Source organism: Heptranchias perlo, chromosome 31 (genome assembly GCF_035084215.1).
Source record: "Heptranchias perlo isolate sHepPer1 chromosome 31, sHepPer1.hap1, whole genome shotgun sequence".
Lineage (NCBI taxonomy): Eukaryota > Metazoa > Chordata > Chondrichthyes > Hexanchiformes > Hexanchidae > Heptranchias > Heptranchias perlo.
The window spans coordinates 24,703,961-24,727,940 of record NC_090355.1 but is presented as its reverse complement, the minus strand read 5'-3'; the positions used below and the strand labels follow the sequence as shown (position 1 = coordinate 24,727,940).

Below are 23,980 nucleotides of genomic sequence, written 5' to 3'. Positions count from 1 at the left end.
CCATTCAGCCATATCACAAGGAGCAAACCATCAATCCACTGACTGTTGTTGGCAGTTTGATCATATTTCAGATTTGATTTAGAATCTCTTTGAAGTTCGTTAACCTAAATTATAATCGTCACTGACTGTTGCTCCCCAGGTTGATGGTAGTTTCTTGGGTTTGTCTCAGTTTCCTTGTTGTAATCGCTATGGTGATGTAAGCAGATCATTGTTATGGACAGTTGCACCATATCTACAGCTCCATTTTCGAAATGAATGTTGACCTAGTAGCTGTAATCTGGAATGTATCCAGTGCTCGTAGTGGTAACCGGTAATTTACCCGGTAATGTATCCAGCGCTAGTAGTTGTAATCGGGAATGTATCCAGCGCTAGTAGTTGTAATCAGGAATGTATCCAGCGCTAGTAGTTGTAATCGGGAATGTATCCAGCGCTAGTAGTTGTAACCGGGAATATATCCAGTGCTGGTAGTGGTAATCGGGAATGTATCCAGCGCTGGTAGTTGTAATCGGGAATGTATCCAGCACTAGTAGTTGTAATCGGGAATGTATCCAGCGCTGGTAGTTGTAATCGGGAATGTATCCAGCACTAGTAGTTGTAATTGGGAATGTATCCAGCGCTGGTTGTTATTATCGGGAATGTATCCAGCGCTAGTAGTTGTAATCAGGAATGTATCCAGCGCTAGTAGTTGTAATCGGGAATGTATCCAGCGCTAGTAGTTGTAATCGGAAATGTATCCAACGCTAGTAGTTGTAATCGGGAATGTATCCAGCGCTGGTAGTTGTAATCGGGAATGTATCCAGCACTAGTAGTTGTAATCGGGAATGTATCTAACTCTAGTAGTTGTAATCGGGAATGTATCCAGCGCTAGTAGTTGTAATCGGGAATGTATCCAGCGCTAGTAGTTGTAATCGGGAATGTATCCAGCGCTAGTAGTTGTAATCGGAAATGTATCCAGCGCTAGTAGTTGTAATCGGGAATGTATCCAGCGCTGGTAGTTGTAATCGGGAATGTATCCAGCGCTAGTAGTTGTAATCGGGAATGTATCCAGCGCTAGTAGTTGTAATCGGGAATGTATCCAGCGCTGGTAGTTGTAATCGGGAATGTGTCCACGCTAGTAGTGGTAATCGGGAATGTATCCAGCGCTAGTAGTTGTAATCGGGAATGTATCCAGCGCTAGTAGTTGTAATCGGGAATGTATCCAGCGCTAGTAGTTGTAATCGGGAATGTATCCAGCGCTGGTAGTTGTAATCGGGAATGTGTCCACGCTAGTAGTGGTAATCGGGAATGTATCCAGTGCTGGTAGTTGTAATCGGGAATGTGTCCACGCTAGTAGTGGTAATCGGGAATGTATCCAGCGCTGGTAGTTGTAATCGGGAATGTATCCAGCGCTGGTTGTTATTATCGGGAATGTATCCAGCGCTAGTAGTTGTAATCGGGAATGTATCCAGTGCTGGTAGTTGTAATCGGGAATGTATCCAGCGCTAGTAGTTGTAATCGGGAATGTATCCAGTGCTGGTAGTTGTAATCGGGAATGTATCCAGCGCTGGTAGTTGTAATCGGGAATGTATCCAGCACTAGTAGTTGTAATCGGGAATGTATCCAGCGCTGGTAGTTGTAATCGGGAATGTGTCCACGCTAGTAGTGGTAATCGGGAATGTATCCAGTGCTGGTAGTTGTAATCGGGAATGTATCCAGCGCTAGTAGTTGTAATCGGGAATGTATCCAGTGCTGGTAGTTGTAATCGGGAATGTATCCAACTCTAGTAGTTGTAATCGGAAATATATCCAGCACTAGTAGCTGTAACCAGTAATGTATCCAGTGCTAGTAATGGTAACCAGTAATCTATACAGTGCTAGTAGTTGTAATTGGGAATATATCCAGCGCTAGTAGTTGTAACCGGGAATGTATCTAGTACTAGTAGATGTAACCGGTAATGTATCCAGTGCTAGTAGTTGTAACCGGGAATATATCCAGTACTAGCAGTGGTAACCAATAATGCATCCAGTGCTAGTAGTTGTAACCGGTAATGTATCCAGTGCTTATAATAACCAGTAATGTATCCAGTGCTAGTAGTTGTAATCAGCAATGTATCCAATGCTAGTAATGGTAACCAGTAATGTATCCAGCATTAGTAGTTGTAATCGGGAATGTATCCAGCGCTAGTAGTTGTAACCGGGAATATATCCAGCGCTAGTAGTGGTAACCAGTAATGCATCCAGTGCTAGTAGCTGTAACCTGTAATGTATCCAGCGCTAGAAGTTGTAACCATTAGAGTATCCAGCTCTAGAAGTTGTAACCGGTAATGTATCCAGTGCTAGTAGTTGTTATCGGGACTGTATCCAGTGCTAGTAGTTGTAATCGGGAATGTATCCAGCGCTGGTAGTTGTAATCGGGAATGTATCCAGCGCTGGTAGTTGTAATCGGGAATGTATCCAGCGCTGGTAGTTGTAATCGGGAATGTATCCAGCGCTGGTAGTTGTAATCGGGAATGTATCCAGCGCTAGTAGTTGTAATCGGGAATGTATCCAGCGCTGGTAGTTGTAATCGGGAATGTATCCAGCGCTGGTAGTTGTAATCGGGAATGTATCCAGCGCTAGTAGTTGTAATCGGGAATGTATCCAGCGCTGGTAGTTGTAATCGGGAATGTATCCAGCGCTGGTAGTTGTAATCGGGAATGTATCCAGCGCTGGTAGTTATTATCGGGAATGTATCCAGCGCTAGTAGTTGTAATTGGGAATGTATCCAGCGCTAGTAGTTGTAATCGGGAATGTATCCAGCGCTAGTAGTTGTAATTGGGAATGTATCCAGCGCTGGTAGTTGTAATTGGGAATGTATCCAGCGCTGGTAGTTGTAATTGGGAATGTATCCAGCGCTGGTTGTTATTATCGGGAATGTATCCAGCGCTAGTAGTTGTAATTGGGAATGTATCCAGCGCTGGTAGTTGTAATCGGGAATGTATCCAGCGCTGGTAGTTGTAATCGGGAATGTATCCAGCGCTGGTAGTTATTATCGGGAATGTATCCAGCGCTAGTAGTTGTAATCGGGAATGTATCCAGCGCTAGTAGTTGTAATCGGGAATGTATCCAGCGCTAGTAGTTGTAATCGGGAATGTATCCAGCGCTGGTTGTTATTATCGGGAATGTATCCAGCGCTAGTAGTTGTAATTGGGAATGTATCCAGCGCTAGTAGTTGTAATCGGGAATGTATCCAGCGCTGGTTGTTATTATCGGGAATGTATCCTGCGCTGGTAGTTGTAATTGGGAATGTATCCAGCGCTGGTTGTTATTATCGGGAATGTATCCAGCGCTAGTAGTTGTAATTGGGAATGTATCCAGCGCTGGTTGTTATTATCGGGAATGTATCCAGCGCTGGTAGTTGTAATCGGGAATGTATCCAGTGCTGGTAGTTGTAATCGGGAATGTATCCAGTGCTGGTAGTTGTAATCGGGAATGTATCCAGCGCTAGTAGTTGTAATCGGGAATGTATCCAGCGCTAGTAGTTATTATCGGGAATGTATCCAGTGCTGGTGGTTGTAATCGGGAATGTATCCAGCGCTGGCAGTTGTGATTGGGAATGTATCCAGTGCTGGTAGTTATTATCGGGAATGTATCCAGTATTAGTAACTGGCTTCAGCCTCTTCAGCACTTCTGTCCCACTTTATTTAAACAGGTCTCCAGTTACCTGGAGCAGAGGAGAACGGGATTGTGGACACGGATGTGGAATCCTACGGCCCCAGTGAGTTACCAGGTGATGGGATTGAGCTGGAAATCATTAAATCGGCACAAGCTCGTAAGGAGAGAAATTATCAGGTACTTTGATTAACCAGGCTGGATCCATTTTTATCTTTAGGATATAATTACTGTCTTCTTTCACTTTGATTAGTAATTAAACTAGAGAGTATTTATTTATTTTCTTTGCTTATAATACTGAAAGTTAAAACAAAATTGAGCCGATGAAACTGTACTGCTAACTGTTTGGAGACTGTGAAGCATTTCTGCACCAAAGTCACAAGACAAGAAAGAATACTATGAATTGAAATACATGTCCTGTAGCAGGGGTGTCTAAGAGGCAGCCTGCAAGCTCCTTTGATCCAAACCTCCTGCCAACTTTGGGCCTGTACCCAAACCCGGTTTCGACTGCTTTTGACCTTCAGCTCCTTAAAGTTCAAGAGCCTGTGGACTGGAAAAAGGCTACTCCCTGATTTATTCATAATTCACCAATCAGGTAACAGCCTTTTCCAGTCCTTTGGGCTCGGGAACTTTAAAGAACAAATTTCTGTGTCATACTTATTTAAAAAAAAATATAGAATCAAACACACCCATTTGCAAAGCTACAGAAAAATCTCCAGGATCACAAATTACAAGAGTCACAATATCTGCAGGCTGTTAATTGACCTTGCACAATGAAAGCCAGGGTTCTGAACTGTAGCCTGATTCACAATTAACTTTTGAATGAACTCCCCCAGTGTTTATTTATCAACTGGACCTTGTAGTCTTAAAGAGACACAAATCTACAGGCAGAGTTATGCATTGGCCAAAAAACTAGTTTAGGCCAATTTTCAGGCGTGGAATGGGCAGTGTGCATGGAGTGCATGGACAGATGCTAAAGACCCGAGGCTCGCAACTCATCCAAAATTGGACCTCGGGCTTCATCTTAATATCCCTGGCCAGCTACAGGTGCCTGTTGGGCCTCTAGAGGCAGCTTGCTGGTCTGTGGAGCTCCAATTTGGGCCAGGTGTCATGCCTGCAGCGGCCCTCGGGTAAATCCTGGTGGGGGGGGGGGTTGAGGAGAACCGGAGGGTGCGAGTACGGGCCCGCAATAGCGCTGTGGAGCTACTGAGAGGAGCGCTCCTGCTCCTCTTGGCTTCACGTTAAGGTAAATTGTTTTAAAAACTAAATTTGCCAGAGAGGTCCTTAAATAGGCCCCTATTCGCATATGTAAGGGGCTTACCACCTATTTCAGGTGCCAGGGATGTTTGAATATTGCCCGAGCCTCTATGTCATGGCATGCGATGTATTTTGGTGCTCGGGACCTGTTGCTCCCTTTTCACGGCCCCAAAACGGGCGCAACAAAATCTAATTTCTACCCCATTGTGTTTTACATGGTATAATATTCCTGTCATCACGAAGCAGTGCTTCCTGTAGCTTACCACTAGCAGCGTTATGGGAGTTTTACTATACAATATATAATAAAAATAAAATATCTCTGTTCTTTTCGATGAATAACTCAATTGTGCAACTCTGTAATAGCCATGGGGAATGACTTGCTCCGTCCACTGTTTATACCCACATCCTTTACACTCACGATTATGATTTGGCTACAAATAGCAAACACACCAAATGTTGCCCCAGTATTTGTATATTCAATTCTGTAAGTAAAGAATGCAAGTAGCCCTTGGGATTCGAGGAGCATCAAGTGTAGTTCCTGCAGGATCTGATCACCGGGTCCCCTTTGGTGATGGTACAAAATGTAACACACATCCAGTCATTGTTTGTACTTTGTGGAACACAGTCTGGGCTGATTGGATTCTACAGTATATTAATGTACTCTTAGGCACAGTCGAGCGAGAATGTTTCTGATTTTCTCAGGAAATAAATTGAACCTGGGGAAGCTCAGCAGCTTGGCTTCATCCATTTGTTTTCAGGCGATTTGATTCTTCGGCTGGAAAGATTGGGAGTCTGTGTGCTCCCTCTAAACAAGACATGGTACAGTGCCTCTATTAACTCGCAAAACTCCCATCTGCTCAGCATAGTGACAGGAACGTGATTGAGTCCGAGTTACTGATGAGATAATGGAATCGTCATTGGTTGTTGGATTACTGATTAATTCTTTAATTCATGGGTTGTATCTCCAATAGAATAACTATTTTGACTTTGCTCTCCCAGCAGGGAGCTCCCCCAGCCCAAAGCACATATCAGAAATTCTGGTTTTCTCTGCAGTTTTTGATACACGCACTCGACAGACGAGACTCCCCACTGGGAGCGTGAAGTCAGGACATTATTCTAATCTGTTCCTATAAATAACTTCCAGTTATTGCAGTGTTGTTTCTTGGTATGTCATGTTACTCCTTAGTTAACGTTACTGCCAGATAGTGAACTGTTTCTTCCCTTAGTCTTCTTCTGTTTCCCCATTGTTTTTTCCTGATTGTAAGCTGTGTTCTCGACTGTTCCCCTGTTTCCAAGTCCCTCGGCTTTTTTATACAATGCTTCACAGAGTGGGAGGGGCTTCCACAAAGTCTCACTGGAGTCTCACTCTCAATATATGACCAAGCTGCAGTACTGGGTGTTGGAACTCCACTGAACTAATCCTCGCCCCTCTCATGTCCACACTGCCGTTGTTCCATCATTGTTAATAATACTTTTCACGTTGTTAACAGCAGCACAACACATGACACACATTCAAGAACGTTGGAAAGAACAGGAAGGTTGGAGATGAGCTGGTAGTTTTTTCCTGAGGGAGGTGATACCAGCAGTTTTGAAAGGGAGGGGGACATTTCTAATTAACCTGGGGGCCAGGAAGTTAAATTGGGTGGTTTGCAGTTTAATGGGAATAGGGTCCAGGGAGCAGGAGCTAAGGCTCACGGACAAGATGAGCTCAGATATAGCATGAGGGAAGTTCGAACTAGAGAAAGACGTGGGTTCAGGATTAGAGAACGGGGTGGAGTGGGGGGGGGGACTCTGGGGGAGATTTGGCTTGATGGGCAAGTGAAGGTGAGAGGGGGAGCAAGTTGCAGGAGGCAGCCGACGGATGGTCTCAATCTTAGTGATAACGAAATCCTTGAGCTCCTCGCACTTGTTGAAGGTGAGGACAGGGTGGGGGCTGGGGGGTTGTCTGTGGAGATGGTTACTAGTGGAGAAAAGAAGCCGGGGGTTATTGTTGGTTTCCAGATGGTCCTGGAACAGTGGGCGGTTTTGGCAGGGGAGAGTGCGACCCGGGAGCACTTCCAGCCACATCTGGTGATGGACGGCTAAACTAGTTGTGTGTTCGATACACTCGTGTCTGTACCCCCTGCACTTGAAAGAGTGAAGATGCCAGGGGGATCGACCATGAAGGGAGTAAAGGTTTTGCTGGGGACATGGCATCAAGGATAGTAAGGTGAGGGAGTAGTTGAGCAGTACGATGGCTCCAGAAGTATTGGCCTCAGATGGAGGACCAAAGACCAGGCAGTTGGGATTTATAAAGTGCAATTGTAGTTTTTTCTCAGGGACAGACACAGAAAGCAGTGGGTTTTGAAGTCTCTAATAAATTATTGTGGTAAAGAAAAAGCCTTTCTGAACAAGTTAGCCATTTGATTGCTTTTTAAAAACTCTTTCTTGGGATGCGGACACGCTAGCAAGGCCGGCATTTATTGCCCATTCCTAGTTGCCCCTTGAGAAGGTGGTGGTGGGCCTTCTTCTGGAATCGTACAGTCCGTGTGGTAAAAGTGCTCCCACAGTGCTGCTAGGTAGGGAGTTCCAGGACTTTGACCAAGCAATGATGAAGGAACGGCGATATATGTTTAAGTCAAGATGGTGTATGACTTAGAGGTGGTGGTGTTCCCATGCACCTGCTCCTCTTGTCCTTCTGTGTGGTGGAAGTCACAGGTTTGGAAAGTGCTGCTCAAGAAGCCTTGGCGAGTTGCTGCAGTGCATCCCGTAGATAGCACACACTGCAGACACAGTACACCGGTGGCGGAGGGAGTGGATGTTTAGATGAGTGGATGGGGTGTCTGTCAAGCAGACTGCTTTGCCCTGGATGGTGTCAAGCTTCTTGCGTGTTGCTGCAGCCATCCGGGCAAGTGAGCGAGAAATGCTGCAGGCCATGTATATCGCACGCTATTTACAGAGATTAACATGTTTTGTACTCCAATAGATCAATACTGTCTGTGCAGTTTATTATTGTGATGGTTTCACTGACAGTTGACACTGCAGCAACTCGCCAAGGCTTCTTCGACAGCACCTCTCAAACCCGTGACCTCTACCACCTAGAAGGACAAGGGCAGCAGGTACATGGGAACAACACCACCTGCACGTTCCCCTCCAAGTCACACACCATCCCGACTTGGAAATATATCGCCGTTCCTTCATCGTCACTGGGTCAAAATCCTGGAACTCCCTTCCTAACAGCACTGTGGGAGAACCTTCACCACATGGACTGCAGTGGTTCAAAAAGGCGGCTCACCACCACCTTCTCAAGGGCAATTAGGGATGGGCAATAAATGCCAGCCTCGCCAGCGACGACCACATCCCATGAACGAATGAAAAAAATTGTTTATTCCACGTCCTTAGAACCTTATGCTGCATTTATATTCCAACTCTCCTACAACAGGTAACCGGGCAATGGCAGAAGAGCAGGCTGCAATTTTCAAATCCCTGCTCGCAGTGGGCCCCAGGTTCCTACCTGGAAAATTTACCCTGCAATGTACGGGCCATACTCCCCGCCCCCACCGCCCTGACATTTGGTATATAGAAATTCCCCTCCCTTATTGTGAAGTGTATGGACATTCTGCTCGTTTTACGCCCATAAAACAGGCGCAGTGATGTCCAATTTCTACCCCATGGATTCTAATGTAAGGTGAAAGGTCAGACGTAGAGTCGGGAATGTTGCTGTGGGGGAGAGGGAAAGAATTCTGCAGAGCATTTCCTTGGGAAATTAAATTGATGGGGTGGAGTCCATGACAGCATGCATTACACATGTCCATTAATGGTCAATGCACCAAGAACCTAACTCCTGGGGGAGTCCAGAACAAGGGGGCATAACCCTAAAATTAGAGCTAGGCCGTTCAGGGGTGATGTCAGAAAGCACTTCTTCACACAAAGGGTTGTGGAAATCTGGAACTCTTTCCCCCCACCCAAAAAAAAGCTGTCGAGGCTGGAGGTCAATTGGAAATTTCAAAAACTGAGAGTGATAGATTTTTGTTAGGTAAGGATATCAAGGGAAATGGAGCCATGGTGGGTAAATGGGGTTAAGGTACAGATCTAATTGAATGGCGGAACAGGCTCGAGGGGCTGAATGGGTTGCTCCTGTTCCTATGTCCACTGTCAGGCTTGGGCCTGTTCAACTCAGGATTCTTCAGCGGCCTCTGCAGCTGCCAACCAAAGGTAAGTATTTAAAGTTTTTTTTTGAAGCCCCTTCCTGTGGAGCCAGAAGGAGCAGGAGTGCTTCCCCCCCCTCCCCACCTGCTGCCATATCCCACTCCACCTCCCCCCTCCTGGGACTTACCTGAGGGCTGTAGCCGGCAGCCGAAAATTGGCGTCTCCCGTCGGGCGAGCTGCCTCTGGAGGATTGATCAGCGTCGGCAGCTTGCCCCCATTATTGAGATTTGTATCGCTCCTCGGGCCTCTTGCTTCAGGCGTCGCCGACTTTGCAGACTGGGCCCAGAAAGCGGCCTTTTACCCCGTGGTGTTTAAGGAATGGGCTCGATGGAGGGAGCAACCCGTTTTTTTTAAACGTTCTTTAATACGCAAGATGTAGGACTCCTCTCAGTCCTTGCACACAGTCAGATCAACTGATTAATTCATGAAGTGAGTTGAAAAGTACAGCGGGAATTTTTGCAGGCTAAAATGTGACCTTGATTAAAACAGGCCCAGTGCAGTCTGATCATTCTCGGTTCACTTCGCAATCCCTCCAGGGAAAACCCCAGTGTGCATATAAAATTGTGTATACAGAAACACGTGCACACAATGGAGCAGAGCTGGTATATGGAGAATATAACGCCTTCGATAGTCCATCACTCTGTTGCCGTAGCCCCCTGCATTCATCAACTTCGCGTCGTGACATTGTGACATGTTGTTTGTGTATCTGCTTGAAGTGAGCTAGTAACGATGGTGAGTGATACAGACTGGCAGCAGGGAGAGAATTACTTTGCACAGCTCATGTAGAATCATAGAGCACAGAAGGAGGCCATTGGGCCCATCGTGCCTGTGCCGGCTCTTTGAAAGAGCTGTCCAATTAGTCCCATTCCCCTCCTCTTTCCCCATGGCCCTGCAAATTTCTCCTTTTTAAGTATGTCTCCATTGAAAGTTATTATTGAATCTGCTTTCACCAAACTTTCAGGCCGTGCATTCCAGATCATAACAACTCGCTGTGACCAGTTTCTTTAGGCCAGAGGGATCTAATTGCAACAGAGTAATAATTTCAGGCAGGAGTGGTCCATTGGACCACTGGCCCATCCAGCTTCCCATGAGGTTACCTTGTTGGCATTTCTTCCATCAAATAACCCTGAATCCTAATTGAGACAGAACACTGCAGCTCAAGGCACATCTCAATGGCCAGCAGTGATGGTGCTGACGGAGCATTGCGCGAGCTCACTGACCGTACTCTTGGGTACCCAGGAAGGCGAGTTGGCATGGCGGTAGAGAGAGACAAACCAAGGAAGGCGAGGAGATAGGGAGCTCTGTGGACAGAGTGAATTTCATTTAAAAGGTTTGTTCTTACTTCATTCTGTTTGAAATGGATAGTTTCAAATGAAATGTTTCTGATTTGTTTTCTCTTTCCCCCCCCCCCCCCCCCGTTACTTCCCTAGGATTCCGAGAACGGGACACTGTTTGCTTCGTCATCCCAGCTCCCACGATCTCCCAGCAGCCAGTGCCCTTCCCCGACCCCTCTGGCATCTCAGCATCACATGCAGCTCCTCCAGCACCAACTGGTACAGCAGCAGCAACAGACACAGGTGGTGGTGGCACAGGTGAGTCTCCCCGCTACCTGGCAGGGTGGGGGGGAGGGCAGGGAAGGTCCCAAATACTCCTGTCGACCCATTTGAAAGAAACTAAAATTCAAGGCCTCAATATCGTATCATATTTGGGACATTTTAAGTCTATTTCTCCATTTGTATTTACAGCCAACTGATTATCCAGCTCAGATTTTGTAGTTCCCTCTACCCTTCCCTTCCCCCCCTCTCCCACTTCCCCCCCTCTCCCACTTCCCCCCCTCTCCCACTTCCTCCACTCTCCCTGTTCCCCCCGCACTCTCCCTGTTCCCCCCGCACTCTCCCTGTTCCCCCCGCACTCTCCCTGTTCCCCCCGCACTCTCCCTGTTCCCCCCGCACTCTCCCTGTTCGCCCCCCACTCTCCCTGTTCCCCCGCACTCTCCCTGTTCCCTCGCACTCTCCCTGTTCCCCCCGCACTCTCCCTGTTCCCCCCGCACTCTCCCTGTTCCCCCCGCACTCTCCCTGTTCGCCCCCCACTCTCCCTGTTCGCCCCCCACTCTCCCTGTTCGCCCCCCACTCTCCCTGTTCGCCCCCCACTCTCCCTGTTCGCCCCCCACTCTCCCTGTTCGCCCCCCACTCTCCCTGTTCGCCCCCCACTCTCCCTGTTCGCCCCCCACTCTCCCTGTTCGCCCCCCACTCTCCCTGTTCGCCCCCCACTCTCCCTGTTCGCCCCCCACTCTCCCTGTTCGCCCCCCACTCTCCCTGTTCGCCCCCCACTCTCCCTGTTCGCCCCCCACTCTCCCTGTTCGCCCCCCACTCTCCCTGTTCGCCCCCCACTCTCCCTGTTCGCCCCCCACTCTCCCTGTTCGCCCCCCACTCTCCCTGTTCGCCCCCCACTCTCCCTGTTCGCCCCCCACTCTCCCTGTTCGCCCCCCACTCTCCCTGTTCGCCCCCCACTCTCCCTGTTCGCCCCCCACTCTCCCTGTTCGCCCCCCCACTCTCCCTGTTCGCCCCCCCACTCTCCCTGTTCTCCCCCCAACTCTCCCTGTTCTCCCCCCCCCCCCACTTCCCCCTGTTCTTCCCCACTCCCCCCATTCTTCCCCACTCTCCCAGCTCCCCCCCATTCTCCCTGTTCCCCCCATTCTCCCTGTTCTCCCCCCACTCTCCCTGTTCTCCCCCCACTCTCCCTGTTCTCCCCCCACTCTCCCTGTTCTCCCCCCACTCTCCCTGTTCTCCCCCCACTCTCCCTGTTCTCCCCCCATTCTCCCTGTTCTCCCCCCATTCTCCCTGTTCTCCCCCCATTCTCCCTGTTCGCCCCCCATTCTCCCTGTTCGCCCCCCATTCTCCCTGTTCGCCCCCCATTCTCCCTGTTCGCCCCCCATTCTCCCTGTTCGCCCCTCCACTCTCCCTGTTCGCCCCCCCACTCTCCCTGTTCTCCCCCCCACTCTCCATGTTCTCCCCCCCACTCTCCCTGTTCGCCCCCCACTCTCCCTGTTCGCCCCCCACTCTCCCTGTTCGCCCCCCACTCTCCCTGTTCGCCCCCCCACTCTCCCTGTTCGCCCCCCCACTCTCCCTGTTCGCCCCCCCACTCTCCCTGTTCGCCCCCCCACTCTCCCTGTTCGCCCCCCCACTCTCCCTGTTCGCCCCCCCACTCTCCCTGTTCGCCCCCCCCACTCTCCCTGTTCGCCCCCCCACTCTCCCTGTTCGCCCCCCCACTCTCCCTGTTCTCCCCCCCACTCTCCCTGTTCCCCTCCCCACTCTCCCTGTTCCCCTCCCTCTCACTGTTCCCCCCTACTCTCCCTGTTCGCCCCCCCACTCTCCCTGTTCGCCCCCCCACTCTCCCTGTTCGCCCCCCACTCTCCCTGTTCCCCACCCCACTCTCCCTGTTCCCCTCCCTCTCACTGTTCCCCCCTACTCTCTCAGTTCCCCCCTCCACTCTCCCCGTTCCCCTCTCTCCCGGTTTTCCCAATATCCTGTCAATACCAGTTTTCCCCTCTTTTCCTCCCATTTTCTCTGTTCTCCCAGTTTCCTTTCTCTTCTGATTTTCCCTCCGACCCCATTCTTCCTCTCTCTCTCCTGGTTTCTTTCTATCCCTGTTTTTTTCCCGCTCCCTCTCCTGTTTTTTTTTTCTCCCTCTTGCTCTCCCTGTTTCTTCTCCTCTGTTTTCTTCCCTCTCCTAGTTTCCTTCTCCGTCCCTCTTGCTTTTTACACAGCCCCTGATCAGTGTTCCTATTGCTCTGAGGCAGACCCTGAAAGCTGCCTCATTTTCTGGGCGTGCGGGTTCACTGTGAAATACCCCGGCCTGATAAATGTGTCCTCATCCTCAGCAAGCCTCCATAAAGCATTACAAGCCCTGCTTCTGACTGACAATGTCTTATTACTTGAACTGGAGCTTGCACTGGTGTTTTATTTATGATCTATTTCAAATCAGGGCCGTTCACACTGTAACAGACTGAGCTGGACCGGTAGATTGTTGAGATGGCGATACAACGACACAATAGTTCACAGGAGCGTTGTTACCCAGTGACATTCTCTCCCCGTACTCAGATCTTGGGTCTGAATGAGTCTGTTTAAAGGGCATTTCTGGAGTTGCTCCTGGTGCCTGTTTACACTGATTCAAACCCAGTGGAAATCTCAGTCACTGGGTTTATTTCAGCTCTGTTTTGGACCTGAACTTTGTGTTTCTGAGACAGTCACTACCAGACACTGAATCATAAATGGTCAGAATTCATTTAAAGCTCGGCAATGTCCTAATAAAAGTCAAAAAATAGACTCTTACGGCTACATAACCCCGACCAAAACGCAACCAGAATACCGTAGTATCTCAACCAAAGTAACTGTGACGTGGGAAAGGAGTGGGGGTGGGGGGATAGGAGTGGAGTGGGGGGGGAGCTGTGATTGGAGAAGAGTGCGATTGGAACAGGCTGTGGGTTGGAATAGGAGCGGGACAGGGAGTGGGATAGGAGCGGGACAGGGAGTGGAATAGGAGCGGGACGGGGAGTGGAATAGGAGCGGGACAGGGAGTGGAATAGGAGCGGGACGGGGAGTGGAATAGGAGCGGGACAGGGAGTGGAATAGGAGCGGGACGGGGAGTGGAATAGGAGCGGGACGGGGAGTGGAATAGGAGCGGGACAGGGAGTGGAATAGGAGCGGGACGGGGAGTGGAATAGGAGCGGGACGGGGAGTGGAATAGGAGCGGGACGGGGAGTGGAATAGGAGCGGGACAGGGAGTGGGATAGGAGCGGGACAGGGAGTGGGATAGGAGCGGGACGGGGAGTGGGATAGGAGCAGGACAGGGAGTGGAATAGGAGCGGGACAGGGAGTGGAATAGGAGCGGGACGGGGAGTGGAATAGGAGCGGGACAGGGAGTGGGATAGGAGCGGGACAGGGAGTGGAATAGGAGCGGGACAGGGAGTGGAATAGGAGCGGGACAGGGAGTGGAATCGGAGCGGGACAGGGAGTGGGATAGGAGCGGGACAGGGAGTGGAATAGGAGCGGGACGGGGAGTGGAATCGGAGCGGGACAGGGAGTGGGATAGGAGCAGGACGGGGAGTGGAATAGGAGCGGGACAGGGAGTGGAATAGGAGCGGGACGGGGAGTGGAATAGGAGCGGGACGGGGAGTGGAATAGGAGCGGGACAGGGAGTGGAATCGGAGCGGGACAGGGAGTGGGATAGGAGCGGGACAGGGAGTGGAATAGGAGCGGGACGGGGAGTGGAATCGGAGCGGGACGGGGAGTGGAATAGGAGCGGGACGGGGAGTGGAATCGGAGCGGGACAGGGAGTGGAATAGGAGCGGGACAGGGAGTGGAATAGGAGCGGGACGGGGAGTGGGATAGGAGCGGGACGGGGAGTGGAATCGGAGCGGGACAGGGAGTGGAATAGGAGCGGGACAGGGAGTGGAATAGGAGCGGGACGGGGAGTGGGATAGGAGCGGGACAGGGAGTGGAATAGGAGCGGGACAGGGAGTGGAATAGGAGCGGGACGGGGAGTGGAATAGGAGCGGGACGGGGAGTGGGATAGGAGCGGGACAGGGAGTGGAATAGGAGCGGGACAGGGAGTGGAATAGGAGCAGGACGGGGAGTGGAATAGGAGCGGGACGGGGAGTGGAATAGGAGCGGGACAGGGAGTGGAATAGGAGCGGGACGGGGAGTGGAATAGGAGCGGGACAGGGAGTGGAATCGGAGCGGGACAGGGAGTGGAATAGGAGCGGGACGGGGAGTGGAATAGGAGCGGGACAGGGAGTGGAATAGGAGCGGGACAGGGAGTGGAATAGGAGCGGGACAGGGACTGGAATAGGAGCGGGACGGGGAGTGGAATAGGAGCGGGACAGGGAGTGGGATAGGAGCGGGACGGGGAGTGGAATAGGAGCGGGACGGGGAGTGGAATAGGAGCAGGACAGGGAGTGGAATAGGAGCAGGACAGGGAGTGGAATAGGAGCGGGACGGGGAGTGGAGTAGGAGCGGGACGGGGAGTGGAATAGGAGCAGGACGGGGAGTGGAATAGGAGCAGGACAGGGAGTGGGATAGGAGCAGGACGGGGAGTGGAATCGGAGCGGGACAGGGAGTGGAATAGGAGCAGGACAGGGAGTGGAATAGGAGCAGGACAGGGAGTGGAATAGGAGCGGGACGGGGAGTGGAGTAGGAGCGGGACGGGGAGTGGAATAGGAGCGGGACGGGGAGTGGAATAGGAGCGGGACGGGGAGTGGAATAGGAGCGGGACAGGGAGTGGAATAGGAGCGGGACGGGGAGTGGAATAGGAGCGGGACAGGGAGTGGAATAGGAGCGGGACGGGGAGTGGAATAGGAGCGGGACAGGGAGTGGAATAGGAGCGGGACAGGGAGTGGAATAGGAGCGGGACGGGGAGTGGAATAGGAGCGGGACAGGGAGTGGGATAGGAGCGGGACGGGGAGTGGAATAGGAGCGGGACAGGGAGTGGGATAGGAGCGGGACGGGGAGTGGAATAGGAGCGGGACAGGGAGTGGAATAGGAGCGGGACAGGGAGTGGGATAGGAGCGGGACAGGGAGTGGAATAGGAGCGGGACGGGGAGTGGAATAGGAGCGGGACAGGGAGTGGAATAGGAGCGGGACAGGGAGTGGGATAGGAGCGGGACGGGGAGTGGAATAGGAGCGGGACGGGGAGTGGAATAGGAGCGGGACAGGGAGTGGGATAGGAGCGGGACGGGGAGTGGAATAGGAGCGGGACGGGGAGTGGAATAGGAGCGGGACAGGGAGTGGGATAGGAGCGGGACGGGGAGTGGAATAGGAGCGGGACGGGGAGTGGAATAGGAGCGGGACAGGGAGTGGGATAGGAGCGGGACGGGGAGTGGAATAGGAGCGGGACGGGGAGTGGAATAGGAGCAGGACAGGGAGTGGAATAGGAGCGGGACGGGGAGTGGAATAGGAGCGGGACGGGGAGTGGAATAGGAGCAGGACAGGGAGTGGAATAGGAGCAGGACAGGGAGTGGAATAGGAGCGGGACGGGGAGTGGAATAGGAGCAGGACAGGGAGTGGAATAGGAGCAGGACGGGGAGTGGAATCGGAGCGGGACGGGGAGTGGGATAGGAGCGGGACGGGGAGTGGAATAGGAGCAGGACAGGGAGTGGGATAGGAGCAGGACGGGGAGTGGAATCGGAGCGGGACGGGGAGTGGAATAGGAGCGGGACGGGGAGTGGAATAGGAGCGGGACGGGGAGTGGAATAGGAGCAGGACGGGGAGTGGAATAGGAGCGGGACAGGGAGTGGAATAGGAGCGGGACGGGGAGTGGAATCGGAGCGGGACAGGGAGTGGAATAGGAGCAGGACAGGGAGTGGAATAGGAGCAGGACAGGGAGTGGAATAGGAGCAGGACGGGGAGTGGAATAGGAGCGGGACGGGGAGTGGAATAGGAGCGGGACAGGGAGTGGAATAGGAGCGGGACGGGGAGTGGAATAGGAGCGGGACAGGGAGTGGAATAGGAGCAGGACGGGGAGTGGAATCGGAGCGGGACGGGGAGTGGGATAGGAGCGGGACGGGGAGTGGGATAGGAGCGGGACAGGGAGTGGAATAGGAGCGGGACAGGGAGTGGAATAGGAGCGGGACGGGGAGTGGAATAGGAGCAGGACGGGGAGTGGAATCGGAGCGGGACGGGGAGTGGGATAGGAGCGGGACGGGGAGTGGGATAGGAGCGGGACAGGGAGTGGAATAGGAGCGGGACAGGGAGTGGAATAGGAGCGGGACGGGGAGTGGAATAGGAGCAGGACAGGGAGTGGGATAGGAGCGGGACGGGGAGTGGAATCGGAGCGGGACGGGGAGTGGAATAGGAGCGGGACAGGGAGTGGAATAGGAGCGGGACGGGGAGTGGAATAGGAGCGGGACGGGGAGTGGAATAGGAGCAGGACAGGGAGTGGAATAGGAGCAGGACGGGGAGTGGAATAGGAGCGGGACGGGGAGTGGAATAGGAGCAGGACAGGGAGTGGAATAGGAGCGGGACGGGGAGTGGAATAGGAGCGGGACGGGGAGTGGAATAGGAGCGGGACGGGGAGTGGAATCGGAGCGGGACGGGGAGTGGAATAGGAGCAGGACAGGGAGTGGAATAGGAGCAGGACGGGGAGTGGAATAGGAGCGGGACGGGGAGTGGAATAGGAGCGGGACGGGGAGTGGAATCGGAGCGGGACAGGGAGTGGAATAGGAGCAGGACAGGGAGTGGAATAGGAGCAGGACAGGGAGTGGAATAGGAGCAGGACAGGGAGTGGAATAGGAGCAGGACGGGGAGTGGAATAGGAGCGGGACGGGGAGTGGAATAGGAGCGGGACGGGGAGTGGAATAGGAGCGGGACAGGGAGTGGAATAGGAGCAGGACAGGGAGTGGAATAGGAGCGGGACGGGGAGTGGAATCGGAGCGGGACAGGGAGTGGAATAGGAGCGGGACGGGGAGTGGAATAGGAGCGGGACGGGGAGTGGGATAGGAGCGGGACAGGGAGTGGAATAGGAGCGGGACGGGGAGTGGGATAGGAGCGGGACAGGGAGTGGAATAGGAGCGGGACGGGGAGTGGAATAGGAGCGGGACGGGGAGTGGAATCGGAGCGGGACGGGGAGTGGAATAGGAGCAGGACAGGGAGTGGAATAGGAGCAGGACGGGGAGTGGAATAGGAGCGGGACAGGGAGTGGAATAGGAGCGGGACAGGGAGTGGAATAGGAGCGGGACGGGGAGTGGAATCGGAGCGGGACAGGGAGTGGAATAGGAGCGGGACGGGGAGTGGAATAGGAGCGGGACGGGGAGTGGAATCGGAGCGGGACAGGGAGTGGAATAGGAGCAGGACAGGGAGTGGAATAGGAGCGGGACGGGGAGTGGAATAGGAGCGGGACGGGGAGTGGAATAGGAGCGGGACGGGGAGTGGAATAGGAGCGGGACGGGGAGTGGAATCGGAGCGGGACAGGGAGTGGAATAGGAGCGGGACGGGGTGTGGAATCGGAGCGGGACGGGGAGTGGAATAGGAGCGGGACAGGGAGTGGAATAGGAGCGGGACGGGGAGTGGAATAGGAGCGGGACAGGGAGTGGAATAGGAGCGGGACAGGGAGTGGAATAGGAGCGGGACGGGGAGTGGAATAGGAGCGGGACAGGGAGTGGAATAGGAGCGGGACAGGGAGTGGAATAGGAGCGGGACAGGGAGTGGAATAGGAGCGGGACGGGGAGTGGAATAGGAGCGGGACAGGGAGTGGAATAGGAGCGGGACGGGGAGTGGAATAGGAGCGGGACGGGGAGTGGAATCGGAGCGGGACAGGGAGTGGAATAGGAGCGGGACGGGGAGTGGAATAGGAGCGGGACGGGGAGTGGAATAGGAGCGGGACAGGGAGTGGAATAGGAGCGGGACGGGGAGTGGAATCGGAGCGGGACGGGGAGTGGAATAGGAGCGGGACAGGGAGTGGAATAGGAGCAGGACAGGGAGTGGAATAGGAGCAGGACAGGGAGTGGAATAGGAGCGGGACGGGGAGTGGGATAGGAGCGGGACGGGGAGTGGAATAGGAGCGGGACAGGGAGTGGAATAGGAGCAGGACAGGGAGTGGAATAGGAGCAGGACGGGGAGTGGAATCGGAGCGGGACAGGGAGTGGGATAGGAGCGGGACAGGGAGTGGAATAGGAGCGGGACGGGGAGTGGAATAGGAGCGGGACGGGGAGTGGAATAGGAGCAGGACAGGGAGTGGAATAGGAGCGGGACGGGGAGTGGAATAGGAGCGGGACGGGGAGTGGAATAGGAGCGGGACGGGGAGTGGAATAGGAGCGGGACAGGGAGTGGAATAGGAGCGGGACAGGGAGTGGAATCGGAGCGGGACAGGGAGTGGAATAGGAGCGGGACAGGGAGTGGAATAGGAGCGGGACGGGGAGTGGAATAGGAGCGGGACGGGGAGTGGAATAGGAGCGGGACGGGGAGTGGAATAGGAGCGGGACAGGGAGTGGAATAGGAGCAGGACGGGGAGTGGAATCGGAGCGGGACAGGGAGTGGAATAGGAGCGGGACGGGGAGTGGAATAGGAGCGGGACAGGGAGTGGAATAGGAGCGGGACGGGGAGTGGAATAGGAGCGGGACGGGGAGTGGAATAGGAGCGGGACAGGGAGTGGAATCGGAGCGGGACGGGGAGTGGAATAGGAGCGGGACGGGGAGTGGAATAGGAGCGGGACAGGGAGTGGGATAGGAGCGGGACAGGGAGTGGAATAGGAGCGGGACAGGGAGTGGAATCGGAGCGGGACGGGGAGTGGAATAGGAGCGGGACGGGGAGTGGAATAGGAGCGGGACAGGGAGTGGAATAGGAGCGGGACAGGGAGTGGGATAGGAGCGGGACGGGGAGTGGAATAGGAGCGGGACGGGGAGTGGGATAGGAGCGGGACGGGGAGTGGGATAGGAGCGGGACGGGGAGTGGGATAGGAGCGGGACAGGGAGTGGAATAGGAGCGGGACGGGGAGTGGGATAGGAGCGGGACGGGGAGTGGAATAGGAGCGGGACAGGGAGTGGAATAGGAGCGGGACGGGGAGTGGAATAGGAGCGGGACAGGGAGTGGAATAGGAGCAGGACAGGGAGTGGGATAGGAGCAGGACGGGGAGTGGAATCGGAGCGGGACGGGGAGTGGAATAGGAGCGGGACGGGGAGTGGGATAGGAGCGGGACGGGGAGTGGAATAGGAGCGGGACGGGGAGTGGAATAGGAGCGGGACAGGGAGTGGAATAGGAGCGGGACGGGGAGTGGAATAGGAGCGGGACGGGGAGTGGGATAGGAGCGGGACGGGGAGTGGAATAGGAGCGGGACAGGGAGTGGAATAGGAGCGGGACGGGGAGTGGAATAGGAGCGGGACAGGGAGTGGAATAGGAGCAGGACAGGGAGTGGGATAGGAGCAGGACGGGGAGTGGAATCGGAGCGGGACGGGGAGTGGAATCGGAGCGGGACAGGGAGTGGAATAGGAGCGGGACGGGGAGTGGAATAGGAGCGGGACGGGGAGTGGAATAGGAGCGGGACGGGGAGTGGAATAGGAGCGGGACGGGGAGTGGAATAGGAGCGGGACGGGGAGTGGAATAGGAGCGGGACGGGGAGTGGAATAGGAGCGGGACGGGGAGTGGAATAGGAGCGGGACAGGGAGTGGAATAGGAGCAGGACAGGGAGTGGAATAGGAGCGGGACGGGGAGTGGGATAGGAGCAGGACAGGGAGTGGGATAGGAGCGGGACGGGGAGTGGAATAGGAGCGGGACGGGGAGTGGAATAGGAGCAGGACGGGGAGTGGGATAGGAGCGGGACAGGGAGTGGAATAGGAGCGGGACGGGGAGTGGGATAGGAGCGGGACAGGGAGTGGAATAGGAGCGGGACAGGGAGTGGAATAGGAGCGGGACAGGGAGTGGGATAGGAGCGGGACGGGGAGTGGAATAGGAGCGGGACAGGGAGTGGAATAGGAGCGGGACGGGGAGTGGAATAGGAGCGGGACGGGGAGTGGAATAGGAGCAGGACGGGGAGTGGAATAGGAGCGGGACGGGGAGTGGAATAGGAGCGGGACGGGGAGTGGAATAGGAGCAGGACGGGGAGTGGAATAGGAGCGGGACGGGGAGTGGAATAGGAGCGGGACGGGGAGTGGAATAGGAGCAGGACGGGGAGTGGAATAGGAGCGGGACGGGGAGTGGAATAGGAGCGGGACGGGGAGTGGAATAGGAGCGGGACGGGGAGTGGAATAGGAGCAGGACAGGGAGTGGAATAGGAGCGGGACGGGGACTGGAATAGGAGCAGGACAGGGAGTGGAATAGGAGCGGGACAGGGAGTGGGATAGGAGCGGGACGGGGAGTGGGATAGTGGAATAGGAGCGGGACAGGGAGTGGGATAGTGGAGTAGGAGTGGGACTGGGAGTGGGATAGTGGAGTAGGAGTGGGACTGGGAGTGGGATAGTGGAATAGGAGTGGGACAGGGAGTGGGATAGTGGAGTAGGAGTGGGACTGGGAGTGGGAGGTGAGTTTGTGGCTCCAGTTCCAGATTTCCTTCCTGCTATTAAAAATTAATTGAAAGCTTCAATGCCTAATTTCTCCATCTCGTAAAACACAGGAGGAAATCTGCTGCACAGCTGAGAATTCTGCGACCTTACCCTAGAATATGTTTGCTGACAGAGGTTAGCGGCCTTGCTCAGAAAACCAGTCATTAGTTCTAAGTCTGGAGTACAATTGGTTTGAGAGCTGGGCTTAAACTTGCTGGGAAATAGTTCATGCTCTTGAGATGAATCTATATTACGGTGAGTTATAAGATGTGAAGGATGTACCAAATCACTTGATAATCATATAATGCTAGCCAGAATTACAGTTTCATACAAAAGTGCGTGTCCATAAGATCCAACGGTTCAGTCATCTGTGTGGTCGAAATGTTAATTGGCTCTTTGCACAGGAACCCCACCTGAAGTGACCTTTTCCTGACCTTTCAGCTTCTTGCTCAGAATTTCCATAAGTCCAGGATCTATCAGTGTAGAGCTGCTGTGTTTGGGAGGCACATTCAAAGCCTGTGGTTTTACATAGCTGTCTTGTTGGTGAGAGAACCATAAACAGTGCATATTATGTCATATTCTGTGCTCATGAGGAGCTGTTGTATTATTGATGAGGATCTGTGTTTTCCCTGTTGACATGTGCTTATAGACTTTGTGATAATGAATGTCTTTCTAAAATGACATTGGGTGCTGTAAGGCACTAGATAATGAGAGCAATAAATCGACATGTGTTTCATTAATAGTGCTCTGCATTTCACCAAATGCTAATCCTGGACTATGTGGTTTTATGTGTCTTCAGCGAGTAAGAACTGCGTTGTATGTAGCTTTAACTCTTTGAGTGCTGTGTCCCTGCCTAGTTTCCCGTGCAAGCACAGGGTCGGGTGATTCTCAGACAGTGCTGAAGGACTCGGGAGTTTGCGGAGATGTGACAAAGGGGACTTGGAGAATACTGTGGTGGTTCTCACTTGATCAACTGCGAGAAAGCTGAAGAGCCGAGCTCCACGGTGAAGGACACCACCAAGGTTGATAAGAATAGGGAGAAGGTGAAATAAAGCAGGGAGCAGTGATTAGGTGACACCAAGCTTGGTTTTTAAAAGCCGATAGACTGTAGGAGGCAGAGAAGAGGAGGTGAGGATTTCCCAGTGCTGGGAAAGAATGACTTAGTGTTCGAGAAAGTGGATTGAGTTTTAGTTTCAATAAGGCATTCCCTTTTTCTTTCTTTTGGTATTTAGCTTGTGTGGACTGTCTTCTTAATAAGAATTTGGAATTCAGTCTTGGATCCTTTGTCTAATCGAGCTGGAATTCCAATATTCCGGGGCCGTTCTGTTCTGCAGCAGGAATTTCTGAAACAAACAGAACTGCAGGAAAATATTAGATCAGAGAAAGGCTTTTGTTACATCACAGTGCACTGAGAAGTAATACACTTGTACAGTCAGATGAGTAATTATATGGATTGCAGTACAAGCAGATTCCTCATACAAAGGGGTTGTTCTTCTATTACAATCTGTTCCTGACCGTGTTTGAACACTGCTACGGTAATCTGATAATTACAGTTCTGGTTCTCAGCATCTCTTTTTGACTTTAGTTCCTACCTCCCACATATAAACACTTGGTGCAAAAGTGGTTCTGTGGGACTTGGGGTTAATTGAGGAGATCACCGTGAATGCTGCATTACAGAAAACTTACAGGAAAGTCAGTTATCAAAAGGGTAATGAAATCCCAGCATCCAATGGTGTCGTGGTACATTTTCAGAGGATGTTCACCAGGTGTGTGCAGGCGTAGCATCGCCACTGGATGGTGCTGTAGGCCAATCCTCCGTCACATCTTTCCTGATGTTCCTTTTCACCCTGCAGCTGGAAGCAGAAAGATTTACTGCAAAAAATCCGTCCAGTGGCAGCAACATATAAGGCTTACTCCCCGCTGGTTGATATTTTCTACTGACTCAATTCCATTTATTTTTTCCATTATAATCTGCATAATTTTACTATTAGAAATCATTTCAAAAATACTGTAATACAAACAGAAAATGCTGGAAAAGCTCAGTAAGTGAGGCAGACGAAAGGTCTTCGACCTGAAACATTAACTCTGTTTCTTTCTCCACCGGTGCTGCCTCACTTGCTGAGCTTTTCCAGCATTTTCTGTTTTTATTTCAGATTTCCAGCATCCGCAGTATTTAGCTTTTCTAAAGTACTCTGTCTGCTGGTACAAATGGTCAAGCAACTTACAGCTCCAGAAAGCATAGTGGAGGCAAAAAAAACCTGCAGTCATTTCAGAAACAATTGGGTGCTGTAATGGGTGCCTTCAGTGTCTTTCTCGATGGCCAAATGCCCATCTTCATCGTTATCTATCCTGTAGGTTTGTGAACTGGACACATTTGGTCCATTTTGAGTGACCGGGGTATGTGTGAAGGTTCACAAATGTAGTTTCCTCTACTTCTTAAAAAGATTGCTTCCCTACTTTCTCCTTCAATGCCCCTGGTCACTCTCTCTATTACTGTATCTCTGCTCCTTCCATCTGGTCTCAGAATTCTGGCCTGTTCTTTTACTTTCTGGCAACTTGATGGGTCTCTCACCCTGTCTGGTCACTGGTCTATCACCCACTCTCTTCTCTCTGTTTGGTCACTGGTCTCTCACCCTGTCTGGTCACTGGTCTATCACCCATTCTCTCCCTCTGTCTGGTCACTGGTCGTCTGTCACCCTGTCTGGTCACTGGTCTATCACCCACTCTTCTCCCTCTGTCTGGTCACTGGTCTATCACCCATTCTCTCCCTCTGTCTGGTCACCGGTCTATCACCCACTCTCTTCCCTCTGTTTGGTCACTGGTCTCTCACCCTGTCTGGTCACTGGTCTATCACCCACTCTCCTCCCTCTGTCTGGTC

At 52.9% G+C, this 23,980-nt stretch overlaps 1 protein-coding gene across 2 annotated transcripts in view; it reads left to right on the top strand.

The window, feature by feature from the left end:
* Positions 1-23,980, top strand: part of si:dkey-34e4.1 (carboxyl-terminal PDZ ligand of neuronal nitric oxide synthase protein) — a 133,941-nt gene that overhangs the window by 92,764 nt on the left and 17,197 nt on the right. For both annotated transcript variants that reach the window (XM_067969750.1, XM_067969751.1), the window contains 2 exons: positions 3,670-3,809; positions 10,505-10,666. In XM_067969750.1, coding sequence (XP_067825851.1) covers positions 3,670-3,809; positions 10,505-10,666 — 302 coding nt within the window. The remainder of the gene's footprint in view (positions 1-3,669; positions 3,810-10,504; positions 10,667-23,980) is intronic.